This window comes from Juglans microcarpa x Juglans regia, chromosome 2D (assembly GCF_004785595.1).
Source record: "Juglans microcarpa x Juglans regia isolate MS1-56 chromosome 2D, Jm3101_v1.0, whole genome shotgun sequence".
Classification (NCBI taxonomy): Eukaryota; Viridiplantae; Streptophyta; class Magnoliopsida; order Fagales; family Juglandaceae; genus Juglans; species Juglans microcarpa x Juglans regia.
In genome coordinates this window covers 42,920,563-42,938,794 of record NC_054596.1, presented here as the reverse complement: position 1 = coordinate 42,938,794, position 18,232 = coordinate 42,920,563, and the positions used below count along the sequence as shown (strand labels likewise).

The window sequence follows — 18,232 nt, the reverse complement described above, 5'->3', positions numbered from 1 at the left end:
GTGCTCGATCTAAGAGATCTTTCTATCTCGGAAGATTGAAAAACTTAAAAAGCTAACTCAATTATTTACTGTTAATCATGATTATTAATACACGGGGGGCGTGGAGAATCTTAATTTCCTCCTGTACCCCACCACCACCACCACCACCACTTGGTATCACATGGCATACAAAAACCAAACCATGCCCTACCCTACAGTGCAATGCATTAATAATTTATTTGTAAGAAGGAGAAAAAAAAAGGAAGCTTGATTCAAAGTATGCATCATTATTGTCTACATCATCAATTAATTTAAACCAAAGCATGTGATCAAGCTCACATCATCTGCTAATTCATTCTATAATATCCATGATCACTATATATATATACACATATATATCGTGATTTTGGACACATGCATGCAGGAGCTGGGCACCATATACATATATATATATATATATATATATGCTTCTGCACTCATGTTTCCTTTTGATTTCTTTGCCACCAAATGAAGAAAAAGTGGAAGATATCCATCCATCCATCCATCCATCCACGTTCAAAGTCTGTCTGTCTGTCTGTCTCTGTCTGTCTCTCTCTCTCTCTCTCATCTAGCTAGCTTCTCGTCTTGTTGACTTCTTCCCATTTAGACAAAGGCAATGAATGAATTAAAGGCCCTTGCAAAGTGAGCCATATGCATCACTATCAACAATAATATTGGTGCATGGTTGCTCACAGATAGTACTACTGATCATGATCTTTCCTTCACCTCTCTTGAAAAAAAAAAAAAAAAAAAAAAGCATGTATAACCTTCTCAGGCTTTCCATGTCTCAAATATTATTGTTTCCCTTTCTTTGACTTTCAAGTGCAGAAGGTGTCCTTGTCATTTTTTTATTACTATCTATATACGTACTATATATGTATCCACTTGTGTGGAGTGGTCATTGCTTAATTAATAATCCATACATTATGCCAGTTTGCTTTCAGAAATGAGAATAGATAAATTAAAATTAAAAAATTAAATAAAATATTGTTAAAATATATTTTTTAATATTTTTTTTATTTTAGAATTTAAAAAATTTAAATTATTTATTTTATTTTATATAAGAATTTGAAAAAGTTGTAATGATAAGCTAATAGCTTTTCAAAGTTTTTAAAGTTTTAGATTTTAGTCTTGAAAATAAGTTAGGCTACTTTTGAATATTGAGCCGAGTTGAATTCTTTATGAATAGTCATGAGTTGAGATGGTAAAGTAAGTTTTGTGAGGCTCACTTAAGATGAGTATGTGTGTTTAAATGTTAAAATGAGTTTAGATATATATATTTATGAGAATTTGAAAAAAAATTGTGGGTCTCGTATGTAAAAATGTATTGAATTGAAAAAAATTGTGGGTCTAGTGTGTAAAGAGGTTTTGAATTGAGATGAGTTTAGTGATTTGAGAATTGGATGTTTGAATATTAAACTCAGGTTAAAATTAAATTGAACTGAATTGATCTCAATACAATCTAACAATCAAACGAGGCCAAAAAATGCATCTCTACTGTTAATGTTACTCCATTTATATATAATTGAGTTATTCCATTCTCAATTTTTTAAATTTATCTTTTAAATTAAATTATAATATGTAAATATATTTATTTTTCTGATCCAATCAAACCCCGGAAAAATAAGAATTATTAAGAATTGAGAGAGAAGGTGCAAAATGTTGTGATCTTTCTTTCAAGTGTTTGTCACTTTGATGTACAAAATGCATTTACTAAAGCGATTTGTAGGACTTTATTTATACAAAATAAAACGATTGTTGTATACAAAATAAATTATTTATATTATATCTTAGAACTTTATTTACAAATATTCACAAGCATGTCAACGATCATTTGCAAGCATACAAGTCTTTTTTAGCTGGACTTTTCTATTTCAGCATAATTTGTAGGACTCCAGTTTTCATGTTTATGATAAAAAAGAAAAAAAAAAAAAGGGCACTATTGAAAGTACAGAAAAAAAAAAAAGAAATGAAAGTGAAGAACAGAAAAATAAGGGAAGGAAGATGCTTGTTGAGAATAATTATAGAGTAAAATAATAATTTGGAGATGAACAGTAACTAGTCAAATTTAGAAAAAAATATAGAATTGCTATAACTCAAAAGTGGAGTTTTGAATGTTTGCGTAGTCCAATGCAGTTCACTTTTGAGCTACCTAGCCAAATTTTGACTAGCCTTAGAGCATTGGCAATGGCTAGGCCAAGTTTAAAATTTAGCTAGAATCTTAACTTTCAGTTATAGTATCAATTTTTGACTAAATGAGTCTATATTGGATTAGCTATCTTAAAGTTAAAATAATAATATAACATTATATATATATTTTTATTTTTTATTTTTGCAAATACAATTCATATATTTTCTAGATCTTCATGTTTTGTAGAAATAATGTGTCTACTCTATCAATATTCGCAATCAATAGAATAAATAATATGCATACCATGCATGTTTTACCATTCAAAGAGAGAGGGAAGTGATGAAATAATAAAATATTGATTTCCATTGTGAATAGTAGCTAGCCATATTTGGAGAGGACTTAAGATTTACTTTAGTTCAAGTATTAAGTTTTGGACCATTGGCTAATCCAATGTGGAGGTTTTTTCTCACATCTAGCTAAAGTTTGGACTTGCATTGACATTTGGCTAGTCCATTACCAATGCTCTTAGCATTTATACATTTGGCTAATCCAATGCCAAGTCTAAATTTTGGCTAAAATTTCAATTTTTAACTATAACATTAATCTTTAGCTAGGTGAATTCATATTGGACTACTCATCTTAAAGTCAAAATAATAATATAATATTATATATTTTAATAATATTTTATAAAAAAAATTTGTAATATTTTATAAATACACTTTATATATTAATTAATAATTTAATTTTAATTTGATAATTTAATTATTATTAATGAAAAAGATTAATGTAGAAAATAACCAACTATTTATCAAAATAGAAATGGATAACATAGACTTTAATATAGCTAGATAATATAATGGTTGTTAGAAATAATTAAAATATTATTTTGATGAGTAAATAATGTCTAGTTAAAAATGACTATAGAGCTTAATTTCTAAAGCTCGGTTTGAATAATCTAATGTAGAAGATTTTACTATGAATATGCATTTAAGTTATATAAAGACTTTTAAATATAATTATTATTTTCATAAATTTCCGTTTTATCACCTGTAAGTAAATATCGGGATTGCCCCTGGCTCCATAAGATGATCAAGAGAGTAATCGAAAAAATGGTCGGTGGAACGTGCCTTGACGTAGCTGATGTGTCGATTTTTGTGATGGTCCAACAGATTCTTTTTATTTTTTATTTGTTTTTACTTTGGAACTTATTCATAATAATAATAAAATAAAAAAAGTAGAGGTGGGAAAAAAGGTCAGAAAAGTTAAAGAGAAACGTGATATGTCAGTTGCAACTGTCATTGGGCCCACTTTCACGATTCCCCATATATCTTCCCTCCCTCCTACATAATAATATATATATATATATATAAATAATTTTAGAATTTTAAATTTTCACCATTGGCCTTGGGTTTACGTGTCATCTGATCTGCGTTTTTGTTTTTTTATCAACCATAAAAGAAATCGATTTTAAACTCAATTCATATAAATTATAATGTAGTTGAAAAGTATGTATATATATATATAATATTATTCAAACTAAATAATTTAAAATACATTGTTACTATATATTTTTTAAAAAACCATAATAGATTTAAGATTAAAGTTTAAAAGTATTTTGATCATTAATCATGAACATAGTAATTGATTATTCTTCATTTTGAATTTGAGACATTTACCAATCATATTAGTTGATATAACTCAATCTAAATAGCGTTTTATATCAATCATTTAAGTAATAAATAAGTCAAAATATACTACATCATTAAATATAATTCAAAAAATCCGTAAAAATAACCATATTTATTATTTCTCATATTATAAATATTAAAGAATAGTTTTGCTACATACAATCGCTTTTGCATAATTCTTACGTACTTCACTAATTTGATTGATCAAAATAATTATTTTATATTAAAAAAAGTGTACAGAGTCAGAGAATATGCAAAATGACTGCACATAAAACTTTTGATTAAAGAATTGACCATGATCGACTTTTATATTTTTAATATAAACATCATTAAAGACGATCCACTTCTTATAATAATCAAGAATCCCCACCTTAGTGAGTGAGAGGAACATGATGCTTCTTAGCTCATTGGACCATATGATATGATTTGCTACACAATCCATGATTTTACTCATCATCTAGGAGAAACAAAGAAATTAAAGCAAGTGCTAAATATTATTATTTCCAAATAATAAAAAGGAAAAAAAGAAATCTTCATTGGGAGAATAATAGACATACATGTGTGAATATATATAATGCCAACCGGATATTATAGTAATGATTGAGGTAATGCTTTTGGTGAATATGGGCCATTGGCATTTACAAAGCAAGCGAAAGAAGAATTCCAAGGGGTTCGCACGTAGTAAAAAACCAACACCCCCATCAAATGGCTACAACTACCAAGTGCAAAAGAACTTGACCAAAAGATTGGAATTTTAAAAGCTTCCAATTCCATCATATACATATACATATACATATATATGCATGTATGTATGAAAGTGGGTCACATTTATGGAGTTTGACCCTTCCAACCAACTTCTTAAATTAACCATATCACAAAAAATAAAAATTCTAGACTTAAGCTGCATACTCCTTATATCATTTAAAAATATGTAATTTTACTATTTTACCATCATATTTCTTATTTAAAATATGAGGATAAAAAAATAAAATCACATATTTTTTAAATGATATATAAAGTGTAAAATTTTTGTATAGCATGACTCCACAAAAAAATACCCACACAACAACCCTTTCAGCTACATGCTCACCTTCCTATTCTTTTTTTTTTCTTTTTTATTTGTAAGAAGAACGATGATGAGATTTTTGTCATTTACCTTGTATCATATGAGTTTCTCACAAATTGATTGCAGCCCATCTCCTTTTATTTTGGACAATCTTAAATTTACATTAATACATCAATCTATTTATTATTTATTAACGTAGGATCTATTTGTAATTAAAATATTTTTTTAAAAAATAAAAATAAAATCAATATGTACATTGGTTTTGAAAATATAAAGACAAATTAGACCCTAAAATGATTTTCACACGTGGGTTTAATATCAAAATAAAAATAAAAATAAAAATAAAAATTTATTTTGATAAAATATATAATCTCCAAATAATCATAATGGTTGTGTTATAAAGTGATTAGTTCAAATGATGTTTTCTTTAGTGTGCATTTTCTTCATTCATTATTTTGAAATGGTGGGTAAGGTATAAAGCCGACATGAATTTTCATTGATGCCAGTCAGCAACACCAAATGCAATTATGCATCTTTGTTTAAAGCACGCACGGGGAGATCAGTAGGTTAAGCAGCCTGCATTGACACAAATTCCCCGACTAATTGCCCATCTTTTAATTTTCTCCTACAAATTACATTAATTGGCAATGCCTAATTTCTACGTACCTTCCTTCCTAAATTACTCCATTACGTTTGAGTGTTGAACTGAGTTGAGTTGAGTAAAATATTATTAGAATATTATTTTTTAATATTATTATTATTTTAAAATTTAAAAAAGTTAAATTATTTATAATATTTTATGTTAGAATTTAAAAAATTTATAATAATAAGTTGAGATGAGTTTGATAACCAAACGTATCCAGAACCAATAAAAATAACACATGAGAGCCAAGATGGCAGCATGCAATTAGAAACCAATCAAAGACTCGAGCCAACTTAATATCCCGTGATGCAATGTTGCAAAACTTTCACAGTACTCATCTATGAAAATTCATGTTGCTTGAAGAACGGAGCACTATAGATCCTTCATTTTTCTATCGTGGGTGATAAAAGATGCGAAAGATTTATACAGTAATGGCTTATAAGCCAAGGGAGGAGGAAAAGGGAGAAGGGAGATCAGGAGTGTGGGGAGAGAGATATTAAACGAATCTTCTTAATAAATTTATTAGTTTTAATTGTAGTGAACACAATATTTATTTTATATAATCAGAAATGGAAAATGCTAAATGTATTTAAGTAAAATTTACAAAAAATACTTACGTTTCGTTTGTTTTTACAGATAAGATGAGATAAGTTGAGAAAAGTTGTGAAAACAAATGAAATCTTATTTTTTTATAGGTTAGTTATTAATAGGCTGAAAATCATGAAATTTAAAATTCAAAACTTGAATTTCAAAAAAAAAAAAAAATTAATAGAATGAATTTTATAAGTAAAATTGTAAATATATATAGCAATGCTCTTTAAAAAAATATATCTCAAGAGATGCGGAAATATGGCGATTAATCACATCTAATGAAAATAAATGAAAGGCAAAAGTAAAACACCCTCGAAGGATGCCCCCACAATATTTCCCATTTTACAGATTACACATAAAAAATATAAAAATGTTACTCATAAATTGATATTAAAGAGAAGAAGTTTGCTATGTTTATTTTGGGTCGACCCCAAGTTTACTATAAAATCATTTATATTTTGCAATTATCTCGTGAAAATGTTAATAGTTTTAGTGGATCATGCTACAGTCACAGCTCCTAGCTCCAGTTAAATATTGGATTTTTTTTTTTTAATTTTTCATACATGTATTTTTTAATACTTTTTAAATATTTTTTAAAAAATAAAAAAATTCATAATATTATTAAAAAATACATTCTTGATCATTAAATAAAAAATAAAATAAAAAAGATAAAATAGAACGGTAAGAGTATCCATAGTTTTATAACCGATTGTCAAGACCCAAGACTCAAACGCATTGGTGGCCATTTGCCCAAAAAAGAAAAAGAAAAAAAAAAAAAAAAAAACATTGGTGGTATTGGTAACACCTCACTCGCTCTGTCTCTCTCTCTCTCTCTCTCTCTCTCTCCCCTTTTAATTCTCATTCTCTCTCTCACTTTCAAATCCGTATGCCTGCAGTCTGGCAGTAAACGAATGCCCATCTTTAATCGCTGAATGGCGCAGTCTCTTTCCATCTCTCTCATACTCAACACAAAAGCAAAAGTACAGCAAAAGCAAAGTAAGTATAAACACATAACGTTAAAATAAGAAATGATGCGTTCGAAACTTGATAAGTTAATTTACGAAGGTTTTGGTGAGATATGGGACATGGGTTTTGTTTGCTTTTGCTTAACCTTCCCCACCACATGATGAGATAATCATGCGGCTAACCTCAATATCAAGCGCTGGAGACCAAACTGAACAGTAACAGAGAGGAGAGAGAGAGAGAGAGTGTGTGTGTGTTGGGTTAAAGAGGGAAAGGAAATGGGTTCACTTTTTATCCCCGCCTGATCATTGATTCCACTTAGGTTGGGTTTAATCCAAATTTTCTTGATGATGGGTCTGCTTTGAAAATGTTCCACTCTTGATGCTTCTTTTAGGCTATACGGTGCTGTGGGAGGCAGAAAAACCAGTTATAGAAAGAGGCCAAGTTTTTTCTTATCTCACTGATGATTCCTCACAGATTTGTCAAAATGACAACTGGGTTTTGTTCAACTTGTTTGCTTGCCATGATTATGACTGCTTGGTGTCTTTCAAAAGATGGGTGTGGTTTCGAACGGCTTTAATGCTTCACTGATTGTGGAGAAAAAAACTTGGTACTAGATAATTGAGACCGGGAAGTGGAAGACATATGTAAAGAGGTTGGATCACTTTGTTTTCGTGGCATGTGGATAGTTGGAGCTGCTTTGTTAATATAGGAATTGGGTTTCCAGCAATTTCACCTTTTTCTGGAGCTTATTTGAGTGGGCTTGGTGAAGAATCTGGTCGATTTTCAGCAATTTCACCTTCTTGTGGAATTGTCACTGTTTTCTTTAAGAGGTCTGATTTTGATGACTTGTCCTGCCGGAGCTGGGGGCTTTCTCAAGCTTTCAAGGCTCTTCGTGAAGATACATAGGTGGGCTTTGGCAAGGATGTCTCTGAATTGCAAGCTCGCTGGCTTGAATGGAAGATTGCCAGCCTGCTCTAAGTTGAGGAAGGCAAAGGAGCCGTTGCAGGGGCCAAATTCTGTCAGAAAATGGAGAAGAAAGCTTCTGTTTCTCTTGCTTATTCTTGTTTCTTTAGGAAGCATATGGCTTTTCTCAATTTTAAATGGTGGGACTTTGAGGGAGAAGAATAAGAATCCAGATTCCTGTGAAGAAAAAGCTCAAATCTTCCTACAGGAATTCAATGTCAGCAGGAACCAGCTTCACGCTTTGGCGTCCTTATTCCCTAAATCAGATCGGGTACTGTGTTTATAGCTCTTAGATTCCATCTTTAGTAGTTCTGGACTCTTTCATGTCTTGGTCTCAATTTTCTTATTGTAGCTTGAAATGTTTCTGGCTTTGCTTATGTACAGTTTTACTCTTCGTGGAACCTTGTTTCGTATTGGAACTTTTATTTGGACGTGTAGTGTTGATTTTCTTCCCACCTTATCCGCTCTTCTTCTTCAAAATTACAGCCATCTGAATATGATGAAGTAATTTGGAAGCATTAGAAATCATGCCAGGAACTTTAAACTACGATGTAAATGCTTTATTAACGTTTTTTAGTTTGGATGTTGATGTTACAGTTGGGAATGTGTATTTATTTACACGGGGATATGTAACTACGGCCTTTCTCCGTCCTAAATGACGGCCATGGGCCATCGATATTAGTGGGGTGCCTTTTTTTTTTTTTTTTTTTTTTTTCTGTTAATGTCAGGAGTATCAAGGAAATCATGCGGAACAAGGGGTGTAAGGAAATGTAAGTATAACATATAATAGCTGCCATGTGACTAGAAAGTGTAATTTTTGTTACAGATAGTGACTTTACATAAGCAATATTAATTAGATGGCATGTTGTGAAAGGATGAGACTACCACATCGTCCGTACACCAAGTACCTAATAATTTTACCGAAGGATGAGGACCAAACATGAACTTCACACATCTGCAATTAGGAAGGAACAGATCAATTTAAAGGTTTATAATCAGACTATATTAGGAGTGTCAAACAATTTCTTGACTGAGTTGATCTGCCCACATAGTTTCTTCATTCTGATAATGATATACTGGGTTAGGGATCCTATCTATGTACAAAAAGGGCCCAAGGCATGTACAAGATACTATTAGATGGAAAGGATGCATGGTTTTGTTGTCATTGTTTACTTGCTTTGTATTTTAGTTCCTCTCACTAGTCAATTCATTGCAGATAACGTCTCTACGGTGTACTAAAGAGTTAGGGCCCAAAATGCTGTTAAGTGATGGTGTTACTTGTGCTCTGAGTTTACCATGTTCAGAGGTGCAGGAGTTTGACAAGCAGCATATATGGGTTGCAGAAAATGATGAACCTAGAGACCAATGCCCTGCTAGAGATGAGTTCATCTCCAGGAAGCTTGGAATGTCTATAATAGACGATCGACATGTACCATTTGTTTCGCCATCTAAAGTTTCACCAATTTCTGCCAATCATCAGATTTGTGGAAAGGTATGATCATGTTGTTGTAAAATGGAATGTGAATGCTTCATGCTTGACAATTTTAAAACCTTTCATGTACTTGGATATCAGTCTCTGATTATCAATTGAGTCTTGACTTATTTATAAAAAAAAAAAGAAAAAAAAAAGAGAGGATATATCAATAAAGTCTAGACTTAATAATCAACCTACACACGTGTGCCTAGACGAGAGAGTTAGAGAGAGTAATATGTATGGCTACTGAGTGCACAAGAGTATACCACCAATATACTTTATGCATACCATATGATAGGCTTCAAGATTAAAATTTGTTGTGAAAAAAGAATAGATTTTTTTCACTTCCTTTTTTCCTTTTAGAGTAGTTTGGGGTGGGATGGGGGGATCAAGTTAACTAGTCAAGGGTTTGGTGTGGCGCCATGCTCACGAGATCATGCCATTAATGTACTTTTATACATAAACAATGTGCTTTAAATATGAAAGTTTGAGCAAGGGCTTTGCATGTCTTAGGTATACTCATGTATATTATAATACCTCTTAGACTTTCTGATTCAGAATTCTAATTGAGATAACTAAATGTTTCGACAATGCAAAAGATTATATCCATGCATGATGATATGAAGAAAAAAAAATCTTTCTGTCTTCAACCAGAATGTATTGCTTATGGTGGCACTGGCCGGCTGTGAGAAAGAGCATTGTGAAAGTTTCTGTACTTTTGTTAAAGTGAGTTGGTTACTCCTCATAGTTGTAGTGAGCTGCACGATGTTTGGCTTGCACTTAAAATTGTCGGGGAACCAAAGGGAGAAGGTTGTTCATCAGCCTACAGTGGCCCAGCAGCAGAAGCAGCAACAGCAAGTGCACAGTCCTCCTAAAGGTGCTGGGAAGTGGAGGAAGAAGCTCCTGCTTGTATTTGTGTTGCTTGGAATTACTATGTCAATTTGGTTATTTTGGTACTTAAATGAAGGAATCGCTTTGAGGAGGGAGGAAACACTAGCCAACATGTGTGATGAGCGAGCCCGGATGTTGCAGGATCAATTCAATGTGAGCATGAACCATGTTCACGCCTTGGCTATTCTAGTCTCTACCTTTCACCATGGAAAACATCCTTCTGCAATTGATCAGGTTAAATTCCCATCTTCCTTAAATGTTTTCTTTATATATTAATTGTTTTACTTTAATTATATTTACAAGCATATGTCAATGATTACAATCATATTCAACCCTCTGTACATAATAGTTGCTTCCTTTACAAAGTTACCCTCAAGTATTAACTAAGAATCCAATGGTATAGTTTCTTGAACTGTAGTTGTAATGTGCAATGTGGATAATAGTCCATGATTGGAAAAAATCATGCTAATGGCTATCTTTTCCTTGTGTGATCATGGGCATATAGTCATGCAAAACCTTGCTGAAAGGATGAAATCTTTGTGAAGTGTTGACTTTATCTATTTGAGAATTCAGCTTTGATGTAAGAAACAAGTCATTAATTCACGAATTAGTATGCCGTCACGTGATGTTCACTTTGGAGTTTTCTCTTTTATTACAGAAAACATTTGGTGAATATACCGAGAGAACAGCTTTTGAGAGACCACTTACTAGTGGTGTTGCTTATGCTTTGAAAGTTCCTCACTCAGACAGGGGGCAATTTGAGAAGCAGCACGGATGGACAATCAAGAAAATGGAAACAGAGGACCAGACTTTAGTCCAAGATTGTATTCCAGAAAATTTGGATCCTTCACCTGTTCAAGATGAATATGCACCTGTAATATTTTCTCAAGAAACGGTCTCCCATATTGTCTCTATTGACATGATGTCTGGAAAGGTGTGCTTCATTGAGCTAATGATGTTCCCGTATTAGTTTACTACTTTCCACTTAATTGAGCAAGACACTCACTCAGACTTGTATTCACAATTTTTGCCCTGCAAAAAATCTCAAGTCTCCTTCAAATTGATGTGGTATAGAGCTGCCAATGGATAAACTTCCACGTAATGGAGCTTATCCTGATTGATTTGATTGACTTGGACATTGACCATGTTGATGATTGAAACCGTTTGCAGTACTTTGATATAAGAAAAATGTTTATAGGAGGAATTTAAAACATTCATTTAGTGCCGTGTTGTTTGTCAGTGTGCTTAGGATGTCATCAGTCAAAGTTAGGCAACCTTCACATATGCATAATCAGGTTTGATTTTTATGGGGCTACTTATAGTGGTCCAGTAATGAAGAACTTTATGCAGCCACGTGCTTTCAAAGCAGATCTCCCATTTGAGATTTTAATCTCAATGTGTCATTATGGGTCAAGATTACAAGTACTTCAATATGATTGATGTTTAGGCGCACCACTTTAAGGTCAAGATTTATGTTTAGGCACATCTTTAAGATCACACGTCTCTTTAAGATCTTATACTGTAAAATAGGAAGATCGTGAGAACATCTTGCGAGCAAGGGCAACCGGAAAGGGAGTGCTTACATCTCCTTTCAAGCTATTGAAATCCAATCACCTTGGCGTTGTTCTCACATTTGCTGTCTACAACACTGACCTCCCTTCAGATGCTACGTCGGAGCAACATATTGAAGCTACTGTGGGGTAATTCTCTCCCAGTATTTTCTTTATTCTGGTGGCCTAGAACTCATGTATGCCTTGTTGTGAAGTATACAATCTTATACCATTGAGCCAGAACTGACTCTTATTCTGGGACTCATTTTGTATAAAGGTATCTGGGTGCTTCTTATGATGTCCCATCACTGGTGGAGAAGCTTCTGCACCAACTTGCCAGCAAGCAAATGATCGTTGTGAATGTTTATGATACAACCAATAAATCTTCTCCCATCAACATGTATGGTCCTGACATCACTGATACTGGCCTATTGCACATTAGTAACCTTGATTTTGGGGATCCACTCCGGAAGCATGAGATGCATTGCAGGTTAGCCCCTCAAGTTATTGTTTTCAAATCAGCCCTTGATGTGGAATCACATATTTTTTTAAGCTCTAATTATGTTCCTCTGGTTGCAGGTTCAAACAGAAACCTCCGTTACCGTGGACGGCAATAAATGCATCATTGGGACTCCTAGTTATCACTTTGCTTGTCGGACATATCTTTTATGCTGCCATAAGTCGAATTGCGAAAGTGGAGGATGACTATCGCAAGATGGAGGAACTCAAAGTTCGTGCTGAAGCTGCAGATGTGGCAAAATCTCAGGTGCATTTTATTTCTGATCTTTAGTTCTTTTTGGTAAGCTTTTTGGGCTTGAGAAATATTGATAGATGACTACTCCCTATGTTTCTCAGTTTTATTTTTTTTTTTGATAAGTTGTGTTTCTCACAGTACATAATTTTTTGCATTCACAGCTTTAGATAATAACATCATGATTTTCTCTTTTCTTTTTTCATTTTGTTCCTTCTCTTTATTAGTTTATTTCTTACGAAATGTACCTTCGAGTCATCATGTCACTAAAGTTTTCTCTCCTCTGCAGTTTCTTGCGACTGTTTCCCACGAGATCAGGACTCCAATGAATGGTGTTTTAGGTATAATGAGTCTTTTAATTACAGAATATGATATGCAACTCCCAAAGGATTAACTAACAAGATACTATTTACAATCATATTACAGGTATGCTGCAGATGCTGATGGACACTGAACTTAATGCAACTCAACTGGATTATGCACAGACTGCTCATAATAGTGGGAAAGATCTAATATCACTGATAAATGAGGTTCTTGATCGCGCTAAGATAGAATCAGGCAGGCTTGAGCTTGAAGCTGTACCTTTTGATCTGCGTTCTGTTCTTGACAATGTTTTGTCACTTTTCTCCGGAAAATCTAATGAAAAAGGGATCGAGGTAAAATCGAGTTATTTTCTTTTAAACTCTTTTGCTGTTCTTGTTGATATCAGTTCTTATGTCAACTTGAATGTTGGTGTTCTTTTGGGCGAGAAAAGTTGGCAGTTTATGTCTCGAATCAAGTACCTGAAGTCATCATTGGTGACCCTGGACGGTTCAGGCAGATAATCACGAATCTTGTAGGAAACTCAATTAAGGTTAGTTGTTATTTTTCAACATATGTGAGTTGAGTCCTTAGGGAAATTACGCAACATATGTGAGTTGAGTCCTACTGTCATATGGAATTGTTGTATTTTTTATTTATCCATAATAGAGGAAGGCATATTCGAAGTACTTGGAGGTATACAACAGATTCACCTAGTGTGTGTGTGAGAGAGAGGGAGGGAATCCTGCAAAGTAAAACTAGAGAAATAAAGGTTTGCTGCCATCCACTGGTAAAGCATATTGAAGAAGTCTTGAGAGTGGCTTCTCTAATCTCTTATACAACACCATTCTATCAAACTGCCCCTTTCATTGAGATTATGTCCGTTGTCAGGAGTGAACTGCAGTTTAAAACTAGAGAGAGAAAGGTTTGCTGCCATCCACTGGCCTGAAGAAGTCTTGAGAGTGGCTTCTCTTTTTTTTTTTTTTTTTTTTATAGGTAAAATAAATTTTAATTGAAACATAAGAAAAGGCATTGCCCAAGTATACAGGAAGTATACAAAAGAAAACATATAGCAGAAAACCAAAGAAATAAAGTGTGTAAGAAGAGATTTCTAAGTTCATCCAAAGAGCGCTCCCTATCTTCAAGGCTCTTCTCATTCCTTTCCAGTCAAATACACCACATAAGACAAAGGAATCATTCTCCGTGCAGCAGTCACATAAGGACTGCCTTGAAGACCATTGCAACAAGTTAGAAGATTCACTATTCTTCTTACACATATAGCACCAATCTATAACAATAAGTCCTCACTTCCTCAAATTGTCCGTAGTCGAGATTTTCCCAAGGGACAGTCCCAACGAAAAAAGTAACTTTGGAAGACACCTTACTCCTCCAAATACTATTCCAATGCAACTTGAGACTGGCTTCTCTTATCATACAACACTGTTCTATCAAACTGCTCCTTTGACTGAGATAATGTTCTCCATGCATTTCCACGTGTTAAACTTGTGCTACAAGCATGCCAATCAGATGGTCATTTTTTATAGTTCTTTTATACATGTTAATGCACCTTTAAGGATCATTTACTGGTTGGATAATGTTGGTCTGTTAACTTTGTACATATTTAAACTGCAGTTCACTCGTGACCAAGGACATATATTTGTTTCGGTGCATCTGGAAGATGAAGTGAGGGGCGCCCCAGATAGCATGGATGAAGTCCTGAGACAAGGCTTATGTTCTGTTCAAGACAACTCTGACAAAACTTATAATTCATTGAGTGGGTATCGTGTGGTTGATAGATGGAAAAGCTGGGATCATTTTAAAAAGCTACGCAGTAGAAATCCAATGGAGGAACCTGAAGTGATCAGATTACTAGTAACCATTGAGGATACAGGTGTAGGAATTCCTCTTGATGCGCAAAGCCGCATCTTCACACCTTTCATGCAGGCAGACAGTTCCACTTCACGAACGCATGGTGGGACTGGAATAGGATTGAGTATATGCAAATGTTTGGTGGATCTCATGGGCGGTGAGATAGGGTTTGTGAGTGAACCTGGCATTGGCAGTACTTTTTCATTTGCCGGACCTTTCAGAAGAGGAGAAACAAGTTCTCTGGATACAAAGTGGCAACATTATGACACAGCTGTTTCAGAGTTCCAAGGATTTAGAGCATTGGTAATTGATAAAAGAACCATCCGAGCCGAGGTCACGAGATATCATCTGCAGAGGTTAGGGATATCCACGGATATAGCTTTCAGTCTGAAATCAGCACGTTCTTATCTATCAAATGCTTGTGACACAAGGTAGATTTTACTTCCTGAATCCTAACTATTTTTAGCATTGGCTGCTTCTTTTGAACTTTGTTGTTTCATGAGCTGGACCCATTACATCAAATAGATTTTTCTAGTCAGAGCCGATATCTTGGACCGTCTACTGTCTAAATAAAGGTTTATTATCTGCCTTATCACAAAATTAAGAAAAAGGAATGAGCTCATCATCGGTAAATTTAATTATAAAGAATACTTAAAATTTTACTGTGTAGTCCATGCTCGAATTTGCTAACACATTTTTGATTGATTGGTTTGCAGTGTGTCAACAAATTTGGCCATGGTCCTTATTGATAAAGATGTTTGGGATGAAGAAACTGCTCTCTTTTTCCATCATTCACTCAAAGATCATGGGCAAAACAGCAGGACAGAGATCCCCCTAAATCTTCCAAAGATTTTTCTCGTGGCTACCTCCATTTGCCCCAATATACGCAGTGAGCTCAAATCTGCTGGGCTTGTGGATGATGTACTGAGTAAGCCTCTTCGGTTAAGTGTCTTAGTTGCCTGCTTCCAAGACGTATTTGGAAGTGGTATGAAGAGGCAAATAAACAGAAAAAAAGCATCTACTCTTGGGAATTTACTAAGAGAAAAGCACATTTTGGTGGTGGATGACAATGTAGTTAATAGAAGAGTGGCAGAAGGTGCTCTAGTGAAGTATGGAGCAATTGTGACCTGTGTGGAGAGTGGCAAGGCTGCTTTAGCAATGCTTAAGCCACCACACAACTTTGATGCTTGCTTTATGGATCTCCAGATGCCAGAAATGGATGGGTAATCAATCTTTCTGTTCTTTACTCCAAAAATTTCCTATTTAATTTTTTACTGCAAAGGGATCTAGATGTGTACACATCAGACAAAATTGAGGACCTTGAAATTGTCTACAGCACCTGTTGGGGACCTTGTTTGAGTTTCTCAGGGCAAACGGTCAGCTTATCACCTAAAATTCTCAATCCAAAATCTATCTTTTTATTGGTCTCTCGCCCGAGTTGTTTGTGATAGTCACTTAATCTCTGTTGATAAGAACTCGTTGAATATAGGTAATAGAGAATGTTTCAGTTGGGCAGCATATTAATCAGTCGGACCTCCACCTAGTCACTGTTATAAATTTTTGTTTAACTCTAGTTTGAACGCTGCAACTTTTATTGTAATTATTCTCTCCTTTCTTCTTCTTCTTCTTCTTCTTCTTCTTCTTCTTTTTCTTTTATTTTTTTTATTTTATTGAATGGATTTTATGCCAAATTACCATGAAGTTTACAATGGGGTTATAAAAGTGGGAGTGCCTTTAATTTAGCATCTCATATGGCATGCTTTCCATTAAATAAATATTGTCCTGTGTATGGGTTTTATTCTTATACTCTATCTGCAATTATGCAGGTTTGAAGCAACACGACAAATCCGCTTTGTAGAGAGTGAAGTTAATGAGAAAATTACATTAGGGGAAGTATCGATAGAAATGTTTGGGAATGTAGCTCATTGGCACACACCAATATTGGCTATGACGGCTGATGTGATTCAGGCTTCAAATGAAGAGTGCATGAAGTGCGGGATGGATGATTATGTGTCAAAACCATTTGAAGAGGGGCAGCTTTATTCAGCAGTGGCACGTTTCTTTGAGTCTGGTTGACGAGCTGGACAAACATATGACTGAGGTTGTTCATCAGTGGTTCGGCCAAGCAGTTCATCTGTTTTACCTACCGGATTGACCGTCATATCATTAGAATTCTCCAGCTAACAACAAGCTTCACAGCAATGAGCTTGTGGTCAGGCTAATCCTAACTGCATTTTCCCATCTTCACAGATATGGTAATTTCAACATTACTCTAGTTGATGTATTGAATTTGGGCATGCATACTGGCATCATATTTTAAGTTTTTTAATGTATTGCAAGATTCATGTTGACCATGTCAATTTTAGCAAGTAATAATAATAGTCTCGGCGAACTTAGATTTTTGGTACAACATCGACATTCTGTACACAAGAGAATATGGTCTCGTGTCCATGTTTGCTCATAATTTTCACCAACTAGTATTTATTCTCAGGAATCTGGGCGGCTGACCAAGGTAACATGCTCAACTATGTGTGAATTCTGGAGGAGAGCGATCAAGTACCTACCAGTATATCATCATCCATTCCGCATTGCCTGATCACCCTCTAAGGAACATATGGCCTACTGGAATGTATTATCCCACTATTTGTTTGTATATGAGTGCCCCGATTTTTTTATTTATTTTATTTTATTTTGTATGCATTATCCAATGAAGTAGGTTAAAGATAAAATGTAATGAAGAATCATCCATTTTTGAAACACTTGTGAGATAATATATATTTCATCTTCTCAGGAATTGTATTAGACTGTGTTACTGACTTGTAACATATAGTTTGGTATATGAAATAACAACTAGTAGCTTAACAGGTAATATCTCTTGTTTATTGAACCTGTTGATCAAACATTTAACCCTCAACAGGAAATCAGGAAAGCGTTGAGAGGTATTATGATATCATTGAGAGTGATTGTAAAGGCATATAAAACCCTTTGTTCAAACTATAATATCTAATGCACAGGATATTATAGTTTAGATTGCAACCCCATCAAACCATCTCTCTCTCTCTCTGAGATCCTCTTTTATAATTTCCAGCAGATACAACTAGTCGCTCTTTCATTTCCATCCATGGATTTCTTTTGAGAAAAATGGGGGAAAACATGTTAAGAGTGCAGGAACTTTGAATCTAGTCTGAATAATGGTACGCTAGCTGTTGGGCCAGGATTCCTTTGGTTTCTAAGAGTTCAAGCAGAAGAGAGAGCTTGGAAATACATGGGAAAGTTAAAGTAGATGGTGTTAAGTTGGAAAAGTAGGTTGGCTTTGTTGTTCCATCATTGT

The 18,232-nt window shown here is 34.1% G+C and overlaps 1 protein-coding gene and 1 long non-coding RNA gene across 4 annotated transcripts in view; one reads left to right on the top strand and one right to left on the bottom strand.

Annotated features, from left to right (window-relative positions):
• Nucleotides 1–6,940: 6,940 nt before the first annotated feature.
• Nucleotides 6,941–18,232, bottom strand: part of LOC121250442 — a 32,174-nt gene continuing 20,882 nt past the window's right edge. Inside the window, exons 3-4 of the long non-coding RNA XR_005937787.1 lie at nt 8,523–8,535; nt 6,941–6,952 (exon numbers count right to left, since the gene is read on the bottom strand). This is a non-coding gene — a long non-coding RNA (uncharacterized LOC121250442). The remainder of the gene's footprint in view (nt 6,953–8,522; nt 8,536–18,232) is intronic.
• LOC121250438 (histidine kinase 2-like) lies at nt 7,161–17,770 on the top strand. 3 transcript variants are annotated; one of them, XM_041149570.1, is made up of 15 exons: nt 8,199–8,337; nt 8,664–8,836; nt 9,283–9,558; nt 10,195–10,665; nt 11,090–11,365; nt 11,962–12,131; nt 12,259–12,471; nt 12,561–12,747; nt 13,022–13,073; nt 13,159–13,388; nt 13,487–13,585; nt 14,665–15,332; nt 15,618–16,124; nt 16,728–17,156; nt 17,393–17,770. In XM_041149570.1, exons 3-14 carry the CDS (start codon nt 9,322–9,324, stop codon nt 16,975–16,977), a joined length of 3,360 nt encoding a protein of 1,119 aa, XP_041005504.1. In that variant the 5' UTR covers nt 8,199–8,337; nt 8,664–8,836; nt 9,283–9,321; the 3' UTR covers nt 16,978–17,156; nt 17,393–17,770. The 3 variants fall into 3 exon arrangements, with proteins under 3 accessions (XP_041005502.1, XP_041005503.1, XP_041005504.1); XM_041149568.1 differs by lacking the exon at nt 8,664–8,836 and having other exon boundaries at nt 7,161–8,337; XM_041149569.1 differs by having other exon boundaries at nt 8,192–8,836.

Coding starts and splice junctions, on each gene's coding strand:
- LOC121250438 (XM_041149568.1), top strand. CDS start 7,945: ATGACTTGTCCTGCCGGAGCTGGGGGCTTTCTCAAGCTTTCAAGGCTC. Junction 10,666..11,089: donor ATCCTTCTGCAATTGATCAG/GTTAAATTCCCA, acceptor CTTTTATTACAG/AAAACATTTGGTGAATATAC. Junction 16,125..16,727: donor CAGATGCCAGAAATGGATGG/GTAATCAATCTT, acceptor GCAATTATGCAG/GTTTGAAGCAACACGACAAA.